This window comes from Suncus etruscus, chromosome 7 (assembly GCF_024139225.1).
Source record: "Suncus etruscus isolate mSunEtr1 chromosome 7, mSunEtr1.pri.cur, whole genome shotgun sequence".
Lineage (NCBI taxonomy): Eukaryota > Metazoa > Chordata > Mammalia > Eulipotyphla > Soricidae > Suncus > Suncus etruscus.
The window spans coordinates 90,634,337-90,654,150 of NC_064854.1; the positions used below are offsets into that span (position 1 = coordinate 90,634,337).

At 36.0% G+C, this 19,814-nt stretch overlaps 1 protein-coding gene across 1 annotated transcript in view; it reads left to right on the plus strand.

Moving 5' to 3' along the window:
• DNAH9 (dynein axonemal heavy chain 9) overlaps positions 1–19,814 on the plus strand; it is a 704,007-nt gene that overhangs the window by 564,838 nt on the left and 119,355 nt on the right. Inside the window, exons 56-57 of the mRNA XM_049776731.1 lie at positions 2,892–3,056; positions 12,035–12,175. Of these exons, the coding sequence (XP_049632688.1) occupies positions 2,892–3,056; positions 12,035–12,175 (306 nt within the window). The remainder of the gene's footprint in view (positions 1–2,891; positions 3,057–12,034; positions 12,176–19,814) is intronic.

Below are 19,814 nucleotides of genomic sequence, written 5' to 3' on the forward strand. Positions count from 1 at the left end.
TATGCAAACAAATGCCACTCTAACACCGTTTTTTACTATGTTCCCTTGTTTTTAAGAAAAACAACCCACTAAAACTTTTGAGTTTAATTTAAACTAGTAAGAATGTGCATGGAACTAGATAAATGTACTTTGCTCTCAATGTTTAAGGAGTTACATAAGTCTAATGTCTTTAGATTATATTGTGTGCTGCTAAGAAATAGTATGTACTACAACTGGGGATTTGAGGGACAAAGTAATTGTATTGTACATGGGTTCAGTTTTGTTTTTCTTAATGTTCTTTGGCTGAAAGTTCAAGGCTGGGATATCATCGATGGGACTACCGAGAATTCTGTTTATGGGTGATTGTGCTTCCACTGTAACTTTACCCTGTCCTCTTTCTTTGCATCTTTGTTGTCATAATTAAAAGAAAAGAAAAAAAAGAAAAATAATAATAATAAATACCCAAAGACAATGAAAGCAAAGAACTCGCAACTGGTATTTAGTAGGAGACAAGCCCCTTGAAGGGACTAGAGAATAAGGGTGTGGGTTGGTAGCATTGAAAACACCTATTTTGAATAAAAACATTAACCAGGAGGATTAGTGCTGAAAGGAAATAAAGTATTTTGGGGGGTAGGTTTTTTGGGGGGGTTTGGGTCACACCAGCAGCGCATGGGGGTTACTCTTGGCTTGACGCTCAGAAATCACTCCTGACAGGCTCATAGGACCATATGGGATGCCGGGATTCGAACCACTGACCTTCTGCATGAAAAGCAAATGCCTTACCTCTATGCTGTCTTGCTGGCCCCTGCAATAAAGTACTATATATAAAACCCTATCAGCAAAGTACAGTAAACTATAGTTAAAATTTTATTTTTTTAGAAACATTCTGTTGAAAATTAAATGGGGGTGAGGGATATATTTGTGGAGAGACATATATGGATACTAGTGAAGGCATTGATACTGAAACATTGTATGCCTGCAAGCCAATCATGAGTAACTTTGTAACTTCATGGTGCCCATATAAAATAATATTTAATAAAGTTTCTTCTCATAATGACAATAAATGTCACCTGCAGAGTTTTTAAAGAACAACATTAAAAATAAACATCTTAATATTTGAAAAAATGCAGGTCCATAGTTCCTGTGGGGGTCAAGATTCTCTGGGACTTTGCTTCCTATATATGTTGGCTGGAGGGTCTTTGCACTTTAGTGGTGCAAAACAAGGTAAATATATACCCCCAAAACATAAATGTTAAATAAATATGATTAGTAGATATATGACCTTATCTATAATAGTTAAATTTTTAAAGAGTATTGTAAGGTCACTGGTGGTGATCCAATAATACATCCAATAATACATTTTGTATATCATAAATAAACATGTTAATAATATTATAATGATATTATTTATAGTAAAATAAATGACTTGAATAATAATAATAATAAATAAAATATTGTGACCATTAAAAAAATTTTGTAGAATATAAAAAGAACCAGGATAAAACTTATAAAAGAGAATAGTAAATATTTTTATGACTAATCTATAGCTAATTTGAAAGAGTCCACATACAACAGATTCTGGAAAAGAACAGTTAATGCTTGTCTTAAAGAAATATTGAGGTATGTGTTTTTAATAATACATTATAAACCAGAGTATCTGGAGCTATACACTTTAAAAGAAAGATTAATGTTTCTAAAGATCCAAAAGCTGTAATTCAATGTTGTACAAAGGGAAGAAACTGTAACTACCTAAATTTGTGTGTCTGTTACTCAGTGGTGTCCTGTGTGTTATGGATGATATAGAATAAGAAATGAAGATAAAATAAAAATATGTTTGCACTCCAGCATGAGGAAGGCTTCACAGTAAACTTTATTAATAAGCATTTTATATACAATTTGTGGGGTTTTTCCCAAAAATATTTCTTAATAGGAGAGCTAGTTATTTGGGACCAGAAAAGTAGTAATAAAAAAACTCTCCATAGGGCCCGGAGAGATAGCACAGCGGCGTTTGCCTTGCAAGCAGCCGATCCAGGACCAAAGGTGGTTGGTTCGAATCCCGGTGTCCCATATGGTCCCCCGTGCCTGCCAGGAGCTATTTCTGAGCAGACAGCCAGGAGTAACCCCTGAGCACCGCCGGGTGTGACTCAAAAACCAAAAAAAAAAAAAAAAAAAAAAAAAAAAAAAAAAAAAAAAAACTCTCCATAAAACTAAAATTTAATCTAGTTTCTAACTAGCCACAGAAGTCTGTTAGCCAAGCAGTGGTTCTGCTTTGAAAAATACAACACAACTGAGGTTACTGAAGTGTAAAGGTATGTACTAAGCCCAGTGTCAATTCAAATTTAACTCGCAATTTTGTTTTATTTGCACATGGACTTTTATGCTGAGTGAAATAAGCCAGAGAGAGAGAGAGAGAGAGAGAGAGAGAGAGATGCAGAATGGTCTCACTCATCTATGGGTTTTAAGAAAAATGAAAGACGTTCTTGCAATAATTTTCAGAGACAAAAGAGAGGTGGGCTGTAAGTTACAGCTCACTTCATGAAGCTCACCACAAAGAGTGATGAGTTTAGTTAGAGAAACAACTACATTGAGAACTATCCTAACAATGACAGTATATGAAGGAAGTAGGGAGATTTGGGACACTGGTGGTAGGAATGTTGCACTGGTGATGGGGGGTGTTCTTTACATGACTGAAACCCAATCATGTTTGTAATCAGGTGTTTAAATAAAATATTATTTAAAAAAAGCATGGACTTGACTTACGTACCATGTGCTAAGTTACTTCCAGTTTTCTTTCTCTTAAGTGAGTGAATTCTGAATATATTTATTATTTCATAGCATATATTTATTCAAAGCAACCCCAAGAAGACACTCTGGAGATTGAAACTTAACTCTCCTTTAATTAATCTTTGCAGTCAGAGCTCACAAAACAGCAGAATGAATTCAAAATCACTCTCAAAACATTGGAAGACAACCTGCTCTCTCGCCTTTCCTCAGCATCTGCAAATTTTCTGGGAGAAACTGCCTTGGTGGAGAACCTTGAAATCACCAAGAAGACAGCTGCAGAAATTGAGAAAAAGGTAAAACTATAATGTTAACCTCATAAAGTTCCAAATCTATTTTACAAAGAAATAAATCGGAGCAACAGATGGGTTTTAGACTTTTCCATATTGCTTCTGAAAGGTCTTTCAGGTAAACTTCCTGGAATGATTATATCCTACAATATGATTTTCTCACTATTTAGAAATGCTTTTGACAACTTTCCTTAAAAACTGTAGAGCTTCTAAATCTAAGCAGGGATTTGCATCCTGCACAGAAAATAGCTCAATTTTTACATCTGCCCTGAAGCTAATGTGTAAACTGCTGTACAAATTGGCTGCATAATGCATGATTGTGTCCTAAAAATCTACCAGTTTGTATCCTCACAAGTTTATTTTAATAGGAGAGCTTTAGTGGTGTTTGGGGAAACCCCACTCTCACAAATGGAATCATAATTGGCAACTAAGTTTATTTATAGTTTCCTCCCCTTATATACGATTAGAAATATTGTATGTCCTACTTTGAGGGCAAAAAGACATGACTTGATAGAAACAAAGTCTGCCTTGCCCAAAAGATTGCTTAAACCTAGCAATACAAAGTCTGGCTCTTCAATCAATAGAGTAATTAAGATACTGGATCCAAAGTAAGATTCATGTGTTTGAAACACTATCAAGGAAAATAATCTATTGAGAAAAACATTTATTAAATAATTCTTTTATAGAAAGATAATCAAAATTATGATAATATAAAAGCTCTTCTCTGTGTAGTGCAATGGTAAGAAACATTATAAGTGATTTGGGAAGAATGAATAAATCAGGATACATGCTTCATAACTTTAAAGCAGACAACTAAGATTTGATTGTGACACAAAGGAATTAGGTGCTACTTCACTTGAACCTGTGACAGCCTCTGCAACCACCAGGTTTTATTGCTCATTATCTGTGTATATATGCTCTCTAGAGAGGGGCACTTAGCATTGTAAAGTAATTATAATATAATACACAAAAAGGCAAGGCCCAATTAATATAAAGGGTGTAAGTCAGAAGAAGGAACATACTAATGATATCTTTTTTTTTTTTTTTTTTTTTTTTTTTTTTTTTTTTTTTTGGTTTTTGGGCCACACCCTGTGAGGCTCAGGGGTTACTCCTAGCTATGCGCTCAGAAGTTGCTCCTGGCTTCTTGGGGGACCATATGGGACGCCGGGGGATCGAACCGTGGTCCGTCCTAGGTTAGCGCAGGCAAGGCAGGCACCTTACCTCCAGCGCCACCGCCCGGCCCCTTGATATCTTCTTCATACTTTCTCATCATCTCTTTTCTTCATCCTTCTCTTGAAAGCATGATGTGTGCCAAGACTTCTACGGAACAACTTTTTCTTTTGGAGTTTCCATTGTTGTTATTGTCTTTCTTCTATTAATTTATCCAATGAATTCTTTCTTGTTAGTACTATATTTCTAATTCTGTGACAAAAGTTGGAAATGCAGGAGGCCGGCTCTTCCCAGGTAAGGGGTTAGGGACACCCCAGACCGCAGGCATTTTCCCTAGCTTGGGGGGAGGGTGTGCTGGGAGGCTTGGCAGGCCCCCAGCCATTCCCCTATTTTCCCCTGGACTCTAGGCCCGGTCTGAGTGCCACCTCAGGTGGCCTGCTGTGGGTTCTAAGTGGACTCTATTAGGGGCCTCCAGGCTTCCCCGCCACCACTCTAGGGAGAAGGAGCAGAGGGAGGGGAGGGGCAGATAGCTGGCTTCCGGTGCTTTGATCCTGGAGGCCAGCTCTTCCCAGGTATGGGGTTAGGGGATACCCCAGACCACAGGCATTTTCCCTAGCTTTGGGGGGTGCTGGAAAACTTGGCAGGCCTCCAGCCATTCCCCTATTTTCTCCCCTACTCCAGGTCTTCCCTGGTTGCCGGCCCAGGTGGACTCTATCGTGGTCCTCAGGCTTTCCCCCTTTCTCTCCCGACACTAAGTAGGGGATACATGGGGTGGATGGCAGGCCGATGCAGCACTGGTGTATGTCGGGACATTATGTCGTGACATTCACTGGTATTTTTTTCTCATTGGTCTCCATTTCAAAAACCATATATATTTAAAATAAAATGGGAGGATGGACTTTTAGTTTGGGAAGAGACCATTTCGGGTGGGGGTACCATATATTTTAAAAATAAAAATGAGAGGATGGACTCTCAGGCTGGGAAGAGGCCAGTACTCTTTACCTACTTGTTTACTCTCAACGGCTTCTTGGCCTCTTCCTTCTTTTATTGTGTAACTGTGGTTGCTACCATACTAGATTTCTGATTAGTTCCTATAAACAGTGACAATTGAGTCCACTATCTTAAGCTAAATTGTTTATTTTCACCACTTTTTATCTTTTCTCCTCTTTGTGAATTGTTCAATAAGATATTTTGGTGAATGGGGCCGGGCGGTGGCGCTAAAGGTAAGGTGACTGCCTTGCCTGCGCTAGCCTTGAACGGACCGCAGTTTGATCCCCCGGTGTCCCATATGGTCCCCCAAGCCAGGAGCGACTTCTGAGCACATAGCCAGGAGTAACCCCTGAGCGTCAACGGGTGTGGCCCAAAAACAAAAAAAAAAAAGATATTTTGGTGAAAGAGTCCCTCTCCATCTTTCCTTCCCTTTGTTATTTGTTAAATAAGGAAGTTTGTAGAAGTGTCCCTCTATTTAATGTTTTTATAAGAACCAAGTCAAGTGGATTGTTGGACTTGTTCTAGCATCCCCATAGGCACCAATCTTGCCATGTGATACTGTTCTTCCTTTGCATAGGCACATTAAAATGGGAAATTATATACAAACACATTTTTATAGAGATGGGAACACACAAATTTTCTTAAACGGTGACAATTGTGTCCACTGTCTTAAGTTAGATTGTTTATTTTCCCCACTTTTTATCTTTTTTTCCTCTTTGTGAACTGTTTAATAAGGAATGTTGGTGAAAGAGTCCCTCAGTTTAATGCTTATATTAACCAGTCACTGGGATTTTTGGACTTATTCCTGTGGCCACCTTATGTGCTGATAAGGTCAGGTGGCATTATTCCTTGTTTGCATGGGCACATTGAAATGGAAAATACTATACATACCAATAAGTTCTTATCTAATAGAGTTAGGAACACACAAATCTAGTGGTGCAATGGAACCTTACACCCTGAACATTGACATGATGACCTGGCACAGGCCTCAGAGGTTTGGGCATTTTCCAGTCACCCCTGAACCAGGGAAGCCATCTATAAAACATCCAAAGTTGTCTATGACATCACCTGGAAGCAATTCTCTACCAGAGAAGATCCTACTGTTGCTCTGACATCGATTTACTCAAAAGAGTCTTCCCTTAATACTGAGAAGATTTAAACAACAACGACGACCTGCGTACTGGACTGCATTGCCCTTTAATTTTGAGTTAAAATTAGATGCTGTTCTGCACCATCCTGACTTCAATGTAGGATTTACAGATTCCAGGACCTTCAATACAGAAACAGGATACCAACAACAGAGACTGTGAAAAATATAACTGTATGAGCACTACAGACAATGACCAGGATTGTACAAACTAGTTTGTCTGGAGCCTAGAAATGATCTTATGTTAGGAAACTTCAGGGGTAAGGTCTCCTTGTACTTAGGCCAAAAGTTTTTCCTTTCCATGACCCCCATACTTTGGTGGGCCCATGCAGATGATAATTGCCACTCTAACATTGTTTATACAGTGCTCCTTTGACTCTAAACCTTTAAGAAACCACTAGTAAAAATATCTGGAACTGCAAAAAAAAATGGTTTACATTAGTGTTAACATATATCCTTTTAGTTAAACTAGCATTCTGGGGAATAAAGGAAGGAGAAAGGGATATATGCTTGGGAGCAGGGATGAAAGGAGGAAAACACTGGGGGTGATGGATATTTCCCTGATTCAATGTTAATATGTACCTAAAATACTACTGTGAAAGATATGTAAGTCATTATGATAAAAAATTATGTTTCATTTAGAAATGTTCTTTGAATTACATGTATTATTATATTATATTAATTATATGTTATGTTACTATATTATGTTATGTCAGTTTATTTCAATATGTTAATCAATTTTGTCTCTTGAATAAATTCTTACAATAAAAAAAAAGTTGGAAATGCAAATTCGCCAAAATCCCAATCTTTCAATGTTTGGTCCTCAGGAGATGAAAGATAACAGGAAATTACAAAACCTATGATGTTGTGACTGTTTTAGTTGAGAAAACAATGGAAAGCAAATGCATTGTTGATAAGGAGGAGAGAAATATTTTCCTTATTTAAGTGGCACACAGGGTAATTGGAGGGGGAGTTGAATTAAGTGCCTGGAAATGCTTGAAAAATGAATTGTTTATTAATTGCAAAGGGTTTGGTAAACCATGATTAGTTTGGGCTTTATAACTAAATATGAATGAACCAAGAAGTTATGAAATACATACACAAAGGAATACAACACATCTCTAAGAAATTTGCAACATAGATGTAACTAGAAGATATAATGCTTAGTGAGGCCAGTCAGAAGGAAAAAATATATATGGAATATTTTATATATATATATATATATATATATATATATATAAGAAGAATTGACTGACAGAATTGAACTGGGAAGATTGAGAAAGAGGGATCTTGGGTTCTTTCAGAGGGGAAAGGGATTCTTTCAGATAGAAATGAGTGGTCCACTAATGATGGATGTGTTGTTGGAATTACATGAATTAAAACCATTATTAATAGTATTGTGTATAAGAAAGCATTATTAATAGCATTGTAAATTACTGATTCTCTCAATAAAAATTAAATTTTTTTTTTGTTTTTTGGGTCACACCCGGCAGTGCTCAGGGGTTATTCCTGGCTCCAGGCTCAGAAATTGCTCCTGGCAGGCACGGGGGACCATATGGGGCACCGGAATTCGAACCGATGACCTCCTGCATGAAAGGCAAACGCCTTACCTCCATGCTATCTCTCTGGCCCCAAAATTAAAATATTTTAATTGGGGGAATTTGAAGCTGGAGTGATAGCAAAGTTGATAGGGCATTTGCCTTGCCTTGCACAGGACTGATTTGGGTTTGATCTCCAGTGTCCCATATAGACACCTAAGCCTGTCAGGAGTGATTTTTTTTTAATATTTTTTTATATTTTTACATGTTTTTCACAGTGGTATTTCAGTAATATAGTGACAGTAAATTAGGACCATTCCTACCACCAGTGTCAACTTCCCTCCACCATAGTTCTCAGCTGCATCCCATACCTCCACCCTTAGCCCCCTGTACTGCTAGTATAACAGGTCCATTTTGCGTATAGCTTTTTATAGCTTGGGTCTCTTTATTCTACTGTCATTGACATTGGTTTGAGTATTTAGGGCTGAACATTTTTCATTTCTATTCTGTGCTCCTGGAACCATTTGACCCCTGTTTCCCATTCACCTTTTTTTTTCCTTTTCTCAGTGTGTAGGGAGACATATAAATAGTAGGCAGAACCAGATTATTCATGTTCTATGGTTCTGTTTAAAAGAAAAAGGGCTGAGGCCCCTATCTAGAAGCTATAAGTATAAGATTGAAAGGAAAAGAAAAATTGGGGGGGGGGTGTCAGATGTGGCAAACATTCTTTATTTTGTTTGTTTGTTTGTTTTCTTCCTTCTCCTTTTGCATAGGTTCAGTAAACATTGGGGAAATTAGAAAGAATATTCAGTACCTTGGCTTTTGCTCTCCACAAGAATATCTCAGAAGACCTAATTGGGAGGCCTATATTGCCTACATTAGCTTAATATCTTTATAAAAATGTATCTTAAGATATATATTCCTAAACATACAGATAGCCTCCCGAATCACTTTCTTTTGTCAAATACCTTTTTATCCCTGTTTTTTCTCAATTTCCTTTTTTTTATATACCTCAATTTTATCTATATATTCTATTTTTTATATATACATATTTTCTCTACCCTCACCAGTTTTGGTGCTTCTTGGTCAAAAACCAAGAAAACGTCTTGCCTGGGATAAAAGCTTGACCACACCACAGATACTGTATGTGTGGCCTGTCATCCTTACCTGGAATAGCACCAGCAATACAAAAGGACACCATACGTTTTTGTATAGGCACAGTAAATAAGGGGAAATCATGGACTCAGACACAAGATCTTATCTTCTAGGATAAGAACTCACACTTTTTATACAAGAGTGCCTCCCATCCTGGACATATGTCATGTGGATACAACGCAGTCTCCACGAGATGGGACTGTGTTAGTTTATTCTCAAATCCCAGATCCCAGACATAGAACTGAAACAAACTCATACAACAACACCAGGAACTAAGCTGCATTGGGAGATATACTTGTGCCAGTGTTAATATGACAATGAGGACAGCGAGGAAATTAAAACTTGACCAAAGACCAGGAGGTCCTATCATATCACCTAACACTAAGTGGAAATCAGAAGATGTATTGTCCTTTGAACTATGAAAAATAAGAGCACTAACTGCAGAAACCTGACTTTGACAACTCTGACTGAACAGAACGTACCTTGAGACCATTAAGAAAAACCCTACCCTAGGCTATAGCCCCAATCTTTTACAAAAATTAAGACTTCTTAGTACAGAGGCCCAATTCTGACAACAGAGACTGAGCCAGAACCATTGGAACCATAATTTCCTAGACTTCAGCTTAGGGAATGAGCAAAAACATGGAGCACATGATACAGAAAACTGAACACACCAACAATGTTGGAACAGTACCTCTAGAACCTTAAAGACTCTAGCCTAGGCCCTGTCCTAGGACCTGCGCAAATACAAGATTGCTTGCTATAGTGGCCTTATTTTCTCATCCACAACAGAGAAGAAAGGTTCCTGACACCACAAAAGAAAAAAAAAAAAAAAAAAACCCTGGGATATGGCAATGAGAAGGTATGGAGCCAGTGGTTGTTCCCATGACAATACGCTTCAAGAGTGGAGAAACCCTGAATCTCTTAGGCCACGGGAATTTCCTTCCTACCCCAATACTTGCTGTGCCTATACAAAAAAACAAACAAACAAAAAAAAAAAGGTAGGGTAACACAAACCCTGCCACTGCAGCACTTTTTCTGGTGTTGTTTTGTTTTATTTTTTGTTTGTTTTTTGATATTATTTTCTGCAATCCTCAGTGGGGGACCCCCGATCCGCGGGGGTGTGGGAATGAGGGTCTCTAGTAATTTGTGAGTTTACTCGAGCAGGTCCGATCTGTGAAGAAAACTTAAGAAGTTAGTAAGAAAGACCCTCAAGACAACACATGCTGTTCAAAAGGGGTTTATTGCCCGGGGAGATCAGCTTTTAAAGGTGAAATACGTCATAGAGGTGTTACAAGTTTTCCAGCAATTACAATTGCAAGCACTCATTAGCATAAGCTGGGGGCAGGTAATAGGGAGGGGTAAAGAGGTAGACCTGAGCACATGTTTATACTGAAAGCACAAGATCCAAACAGGGTCTTATAAATTTTACCCAGCAAGCATAAATAAAACACCAGCTATAAACATATTAATCTTTTGCTAACACAAAGGCAAGTTGCTCTATAATTTTCTCTCTGGCTGGATGTATTGGGCTGCTTTGAATTTACTTTAGTGTTTGTCTATTTTCTTTGTCCTCAGGGCATGGGTGCCTCTGGTCACGTGGGTAACAAGGTCAGGGATTTCAGAGGCACCTTTGTTCTAGGTTCCAATAGTTTGGCTCCCCACAATTTTCCTTCTTTTTCTTCCACTTTTTTCTTTCTTTTCCACTTTTGTGGATATTATTCGGTGATTTTTTTTTTAGTAGTTGATACCAATTTTTTTCTCCTTTTTTCCTTAACCTTTTTACCTCCAACAGAACAGCATAATTTGAATAATGCAGCCTCATAAATTGAGGGGGGAAAAGAATGATACCAGGACCAGTCATATGAACATGTAGTGTAAATAAAAAAATGACCAGACTGGAACACCAAACAGAATAGATACCCAACCTATAACAAGCTGTAAGGCGGAGACCATTTGCAGAAGGATTCTGGGGGGTAATGGAGGGAGATGTGGGAGATATGCTGGGAACAAGAGTGGAGGGAGGATAACATTTGTGGTGGGAATGCCCTTCATTCATTGTCACTATGTATCGTAAATAAATCTGTGTAAATGAACTTCAGTCACAATAGAAAAAAAAAGAAAGAATATTCAGGAGTGATTTTTGAGTGAAGAGCCAGGAATAACCCCAAACCACTACTAGGTATGGTCCAAAAACAAGAAAATGTAAAATAAAATAAAAATTTGGGGATTTAAAACCTAGAACATTTTAAATTATACTCAGACTTGTTCTTACAAACTTTCTAACACTTGTCTTTTTTATTTATATTAGAATCTCCTTTATATTTTTGATTTATATATATCAGAAATTTACATATGTATATCAGAAATTCTAATTTCAGAACAAAAATATAATGTTTTATTGGTTTAATCTGTGTTATCTTTCATGTTAATTTTCATAAAGATGAATGAAATTTGCTGGAGAAATAGTGCTTAGAATAAGGTGTTTGTCTTGTATGCAGCCCATGCAGTTCATTGTTCCTGAACATCAACTCTGTGATTAGATGAGGGCTTGAGCCCTGTGCACAGAGTCAGAAGTAGCCTGTGAACACCACCAGGTGTTTTCCTCACTTATAAATAAATAAAATTAAATTATATTATGCTTTTTTATTATATTTCTGATACACAGAATGCTAGTTGAATTTTAACTAATATGCATTTTTTGCAAATACCTATGAAATAATTAGTGTTAGAAATTGAGCTACAGAACTGTACAGCCCAGAGTTCCTAACTAGGAGGGTTGGCATTATTACCTAATGAAAGACAAGAATTGTATAATTTCAATTCATACCCAAGATCTATTAAGAAATGATAGATTTCCACCCCAGTCCTCTCTCTCCATGCCAATACACAGACAGACACACACACAAACTGTTACATAGAAATCTATTCTCAGAAAGCCTCCCTAATTTTAAATTATGGATCATTGTCTCTTTATCCAACAGGTACAGGAGGCCAAGTTGACTGAAATGAAAATCAATGATGCTCGTGAACACTATAGACCTGCAGCTGCCCAAGCCTCTGTGCTCTACTTCATCATGAATGACCTCAGCAAGATCCATCCAATGTACCAATTTTCTCTCAAGGTGACTTTCATTTGTAATTATTCCATAATAATAATAATAAATATAAAGCAAAGCCTGTGCAACCCTATACAAGAGCTTACATGTGTTTCATTAGCTATACAAAATATTTAAGATCAGATATAGGATTTCAACTACATTACTTTAGACCAATATTATAGTCCTCAACAATTTAATATGGTTTTTAATAATCTTTGTTTGCTTTGGCCAGACCAGAAACACTACTGCAAGTCTCAGCCTTGCTTATAGGCAAATACAAATACAAATAAACAAGCTTATATGTTTATTAAATGTGTGGAAGAATACCAAGAAACCTCAGAAGTGAGCATTCTCCCCAAAAGCTTTGTCATATTCTTTAAATATGCAGAGTGTTCATATACTTAAAGACCAAGAAGAAAAAATAAACCAACTTTAAATTATTTTTATTGTTTCAATCTTCAAAATATAAGAATTTTTTTTCTTTTGGTTTTTGGACCACACCCGGTGATGCTCAGGGGTTACTCTTGGCTATGCACTCAGAAGTCACTCCTGGCTTGGGGGACCATAAGGGACGCCGGAGGATCAAACCGCGGTCCATCCTAGGCTAGCGCTGGCAAGGCAGACACCTTACCTCTAGCGCCACAGCGCCGGCCCCAAAATATAAGATTTTTAATAAAAACTGTATTAAAAGTGTGAAGGCCAACTAACTTATTCTATTCATAAATACACAAAAACCTATAAATTGTAAGTGTATCTATCTGAAAGAATATATTTTATCCTAAAGCATTGGTCAAAAGACTATAATTGAAGAGAATTTGAGGTTAATGGAGCACTTCTGAATAATTTATACTTTAGCAGAACACATAAGTATCTGATACTTAATTTTTGTTAGTGGAATGGGGTATAAGGACAACGGTTAGCATAATAAACTAAAAAAAAAAACCAGGAATGACCTTCACTCCTCTGAGCATTATTAAAATTTACCCAATGATTCTGCCTTAGGAAAAATAAATCAAGAAACTTATAAAAAAAACAGTATTCAAAAATACTATAACAGCTTTGTATCAATAGTGTGTGAATGAACTCATATTTTATCACTGGGAGTTCTATTTTTAAAGGGAATGGATTTTGAGTCTTTATACTATTAGAATTTCCCAGAGCAAAGGTAACTGACCTTCCTAGTCACTAAAAGCATATTAATATGCTCAATTATAAAGTATAAGTGGCTTCATAAGCAGCCAATCCAGGACCAAAGGTGGTTGGTTCGAATCCCGGTGTCCCATATGGTCCCCCGTGCCTGCCAGGAGCTATTTCTGAGCAGATAGCCAGGAGTAACCCCTGAGCACCGCCGGGTGTGGCCCAAAAACCAAAAAAAAAAAAAAAAAAATTTAAAGTATAAGTGGCTTCAAAATTACCAAAATATAGTACACTTAACAGCCTTCTTTGATTTGGAACAAAAATATCTCTCAAGTTTTAAAACATTGTTTATTATCTTAAGTTGTATAACACAGTTCTTATTTCTGGCAGAAAAAAATAAAAGATAATCTTGGAGAATTAAAAACATAAGTAATTCAACATAATAGAAGTCACATATTCATACATCCAATTTTTTCTGAAATGATATGCATCAAAATATAACTTGCAGGGAATGGAGAGATAGTACAATAGGAAGGGTGCTTGCCTTGGACATAACCAACCCAGGTTTGATCCCTGGCACTCTATCTATTCTGCCAAGATTGGCAGAAGTAATCCATGAGTGAGGAGTAAAACCTGAACACCAATGGGGGTGGTCCTAAACCCAAGAAAGTAATATTTTATAAAACAATTTCTATAAAATTGTATGCAGAATTTTAAAGTAATATTTTTCACTTTAGGTGATATTACTTTTATTTTAATAAATTTTATTTAAACACCATAGTTTAAAATACTTCTAGTTGGGTTTCAGTCATCAAATGTACACCACTCTTCACCATATAACTTTCCCAATACCAATGTTCCCCAATTCCCTCCTCCCACCACCTTCTTCCTGTCTTTGAGACATTCTCTCTCTCTCTCTCTCTCTCTCTCTCTCTCTCTCTCTCTCTCTCTCTCTCTCTCTCTCTCTCTCTCTCTCTCTCTCTCTCTCATTGTAACAATAGTTGGTGCAGTTATTTCTCTAACTGTGCTCATCACTTTTGTGGTATCTTCATATTATGGGCTAGTCCTTCCAGCCCTCATTTCTATTGTCTCTAGAACTTATTACCATACTGTCTTTCATTTTCTGTAAATACCACCGATAAGTATTTGTGATGTGTACAGTCTGATGATTTCTCATTGTTGTTTTGATTTGCATCTCTTTGATGATTAGTAATGTGGAGAATTTTTTCATCTGCCTTTTGGCCATCTGTATTTTTTCTTTTAGAAAATATCTGTTCTTTTTTTCTCCCCATGTTAGATAGGATAGGTGATTTTTTTTGTTAAGTTCTGTCAGTACTTAGTATATATTAGATATTAGCCCTTTTTCTAATGGGTATTAAGTGAATAATTTTTCTAATTCTCTGGTTGGTCTTTGTATCCTAGTAACTGTTTACTTTGAGGTGCAGAAATATCTCAGTTTGATATACTCCAATTTGTTTATCTCTGCTTCCACAAGTTTGGACAGTGGTATTACCACCTTTAAGATGACTGTGATCTCAATTTTTTTGCCTATGTTTTATTTGATATACCTTATACTTTTATGTCTGACATCAAGGTCTTTAATTCATTTTTATTTGAATTTTTATAATATCTTTAAGCACAATTTTATGCATTGTGTTAGATAGAGGCTTGACTTCACTTTTTTGCACCTGGATGACCAATTGTCCCAACATCACTTGTTGAAGAAGTTATCTTGGTTCATTTTCCATTTCTTCTCCCTTTATCAAAGATTAACTGATATGTCTGGGGATTATTCTCTGAATGCTCATCTACTCCATTGATGTGAGGGTCTCTCTTTATTCCAAAACAAATCATTTTATTCTCATAAAATAATTTTTTTGAACAAAGTGAATTACGAATCTTTCACAGTAATATTTAAGGTGCATAGTGACAATGAATCAGGGCTATTCCCACCACCAGTGTTGTCCTCCCTCTACCCCTGTTTCCAACATGCATCCTATATCTCTCTCCTTTATCCCCCAGACTGCTAGTATAACTGGTCTCCTCTCTGTATAGCCTGTTGTAGAATGAGTATTTATTCTGTTGTCATTGACTTTGGGTTTGGTATTTCAGTCTGATCATTTTTTATTTCCACTCAATGTTCATACGACTGTTTGGTCCTGGTACCATCCATTTATCCTCCTCAATTTGTGAGGCAGAACAAGATGATTTAAGTTATGTGCTTTTATTGAAAAAAAGAAAGAAAGAAAACTGGGAGAAGTCTATCTAGAGGTTATAAATATCAATTTTAAAAAAGAACAGGAAAAAAATAAAAACATAACAAAAAACAAACAGAAAAAAACAAAGCCAGCAATGACATAAAAGCACAATAGCAACAAAATAACAACCAAATAACCATGAGAAATGAAAAAAAGAAAGGAGGGCGGGTGTGGCAAAGCAAGGTTTTGTCGTCCTCGTCTTCTTCTTCTTCCTCTTCTTCCTCTTCCTCCTTCTCTTCCTCTTCCTCCTCCTCTTCTTTTTCTTTCTTTCTTTCTTTCTTTCTTTCTTTCTTTCTTTCTTTCTTTCTTTCTTCTTCTTCTTCTTCTTCTTCTTCTTCTTCTTCTTCTTCTTCTTCTTCTTCTTCTTCTTCTTCTTCTTCGCATAGGCACGGTAAGTAATGAGGAAATTAGAAAGGGAATTTCCTTGGCCTAAGAGATACATGGTTTCTCCTCCCTTAAAGCATACTGTCATGGGAACCACTACAAGCTCCATACATGCTCATTTTTATACCTCAAGGTCCTTTAATGGTACCAGGAAACTTTCTGCTCAGTTGTGGATGATAAAATTAGGTCTCTAACTAAAGATCTTGTTATTTATACAGGTCATAGGATGAAATCTAGGATAGAGTCTTTTTTTTTTTTTACAGTTGTAGAAGTTCTGCTCAGTCACAGTTGTAAAATTCAGACCTCTAAATCAGAGATTTTGGTTATTCGATACAATACTGTTTTAATGAGTATTGTTTTAGTAGCATTTAAAATTAGGGAAAGTGATCTTATTTGTACTTAGTTTATTTGCTTTAGTTACTAGTGAATGTTTATAGTTCCAAATAAATTTTAGGCCAGAAAGATAGCATGGAGGTAAAGTGTTTGCCTTGCATCAGAAGATCAGTGATTTGAATACCGGCATCCCATATTGTCTCTTGAGCCTGTCAGGAGCAATTTCTTTTTTTTTTTTTTTTTTTTTTTTTTTGTCTACATAATTTATACCTTTATTTTATGCATAAAAGGCTTAATTATTACATTGCAGTATTTTCCTTTTGCATCCTACCAAGAATAACTAATTTTCTTTTAGCATTATTTTCTCTTCTATTTGACTTATTTTTCTAACTGCTGTTTATCACACCAAGAGATATTATTTCTTTGTTCATTATATATCACCCCACATAACCATATAAAACCATAAGGATAAAAAGAATCACACCATGGGTGCTGGTTAGCTTATTATGTTTCCTCATAAGTTTCTTCTTTAAGGACTATCAGTATTGGGTTACTTATAATTTTTGAGTTGATTTAAGACTAGATGGTTTGTGACTCTTCCAATTTTTGTTGAAATTTGTTGAATGGACAGATGAATTAAGAAAACTATTTAAGAAAAAAAGGAAGATAAAAGGTGGAGAAACTTTCACATTATATGAAGGGATGTTATTAAACAGGATTCTAGAGAAATACAGAAACCTTTCCCCTTTCATATCACTTGAAACAGAGCTGTATCTTTGGAGGGATAGGGAGTAGTAAGATAATCAACATAAAGTCCAATCAATAAGCAAAAAGGAAAAAGAAAAAAATGTGTATACATTAAGGAAAGAAATATGAGAATCGTTAGATTCTACCTCTTTCTAACATTTATTGAAGCCTTTTCAGCAAAGCCTTTAAAAGTTTTTGTAGCCTAGAGGTTTCTGTCACAGCCTCTGTTGATGTAGAGACAACAGTTATAGATGATGTTGGAGTCTAGAAATGATCCTAGAGTCTAGAAATGAGGCCCTGCTTTCCATGAAAAACTCTAGGAACTAAATAAAAGGCCTTAAAAACAGGCTTCCTGGGGGTGATGTGGGCCTGGTGTCTGATTGATTCTGTGGTAAAAATCTATAGCCAGTATGCACTTTGTACAGGCATTTGGTTTCATATTTGGTTTCATCTCCTTGAAGCAGGCAAACATTCAAGATTCTGTTCCTATTCTATAATCCTCATGATTAACTACCCTCTTGCATCATGATTAACTCCCATCTTGATCTATGGTTAACTCTCCTTTTGAATAACTATGTTAGAACTAATCATGTAGACCATGCTGATAGAATATATATAAAGCAAATGTAGACCTAATCAAATTTTTATTGACCATCAGTCAGTAGTTCAGGCTACTGATTATCAATCAATCCTTTTCATTCTTTTGCCTCAGCATACCAGGTACCCCATATTGGTGGATGGTACAGATGGGCCTCAGAAATGTGTTAGGACATTAAGAATCTTAAAATATCAGAAATAATCTTTTTTATGGATTAATAGTCTTCTATGAAATAAAGGCCACAGGATTTGAATTGATTACTTGAAGAGCAAAAAGGAATCAATACGTAACTACTTTTTTTTTTTTTTTTTTTTTTTTTTTTTTTTTGAATACTGCTTAGTGTTCTGCATTTCTTCATCTCCTTATTAGATACACATGTTTTCTTGAAGTTTCTCTTCCTTTTTTGTATGTTCTTTGTGAGGTTTGCAAGTGGTGCAGTAATCTTTCTGTTTTTCCTCGTCCTTCATTTGACCTTGCTTGTCCTGTGCAGAATTACTCATTTGAGAGCTGCAAACTTGTGCTTTTCATGAGTCTTCTTAGTAACTTTGGCTTTTGTTTTGCCTTCATTTCTGTTCTAGTTCTAGTGAGTACTGCTTAGTGTTCTGCATTTCTTCATCTCCTTATTAGATACACATGTTTTCTTGAAGTTTCTCTTCCTTTTTTTATGTTCTTTGTGAGGCTTGATCAGTGATTTGAATACCGGCATCCCATATTGTCTCTTGAGCCTGTCAGGAGCAATTTCTGAGCATAGAGCCAGGAGTAACCCCTGAGTGCTGCTGGGCGTGACCCAAAAAAAACAACAAAAAAAAAAAAGTCACGAATATCCTTAGAAGGATTTCATTAAATCTGTATAAGACTTCGGGAAGTATTGCTGTCTTAATCATGTTAATTCCCCCAATCCATGAACAGTGTTTTTTTTTTGGTTTTTTTTTTTTTTTCATTTTCTTGTGTTCTCTACTTCTTGAAGCAGTGTTTTGTTTTTCTTTATATAGATCCTTCACCTCTTTAATTAAGTTGACTCCAAGGTATTTGAGTTTTGGTGGTACTATTGTGAATAGTATTGTTTCTTAATGTCTATTTATTCTTTGTTCTAGTCTCTGTGCTATAAGATGAAATTTTATTATTTTTATGTACTCCTTGATGATTAATAATGTGCAGCAATTTTTCATGTGCTTTTTAGCCATCTGTATTTCCTCTTGGAGAAAATTTTTGATCATCTATTCTAATTATTTTGGGTGGGGTTAGATCATTTTTCTTGTAAAGCTTTATCAGTGCCTTATATCTTATATATTAACTATTAACCCCTTATCAGTTGAGCATTGGGTAAATAATCATTCAGAGTCTATTATTATAAGTTGGTAGTTTTTAAGACCGGACTAGTACCAGCCATGTATATAGGCTCCCTGATAAGGTTTTAAAAAGAAATGTTAAGAATATGCAATGATGGGGCTGGAGCGGTGGTGCAAGCAATAAGGCATCTATCTGCCTTGTATGCACTAGCCTAGGACAGACTCCAGTTCAATTCCCCCCCACCAGCATCCCATATAATCCCCCAAGCCAGGAGCAATTTCGGAGTGCATAGCCAGTAGTATCCTGGTGATCACTTTTTTGAGGTACAGAAACTTCCTAATTTAATGAAATCTCATATTTTCTTTGCTTCCATTTGCATAGCCAGTGATGTTTCATCCTTTAAGATACCTTTAGCTTCATTGTTATGAGAATACTGCCTAAATTTCTCTCAAAGTACCTTATAGTTTTAGGTATAATATCAAGATCTATAATCCATTTTTGTTTTACTTTTTGTGAGCAAAAAAGAGATTTCTGTGATCATTTTTTTCACCTAGTTGACCAGTTTTCCAAAGACCAATATTCAAAAGATTTTACTTGCTTAATTTTGTATTTTGTGACAATTTATAAAAGATTAATAGTCTTGTCAGGATATCCATATATGTTTCATTTATCTGACGATCTGTCATAGTTGACTATTTTGTTGTATTAATTACTACTGTACAGTTTGAAAAGTGTTGTTTGGAAAGTGATGTTTCTCAGTTTTTGCTAAGGATTGATTTAGCAATCCATGGATGTTTATTATTACATATGAATTCTTTAAATATTTGACTTATTTATTTAAAAATGTCATGGATATCCTCATATGGATTTTATTAAATATGTAAATCATTTTGGAAAGTATTGCTACTTTAATCTC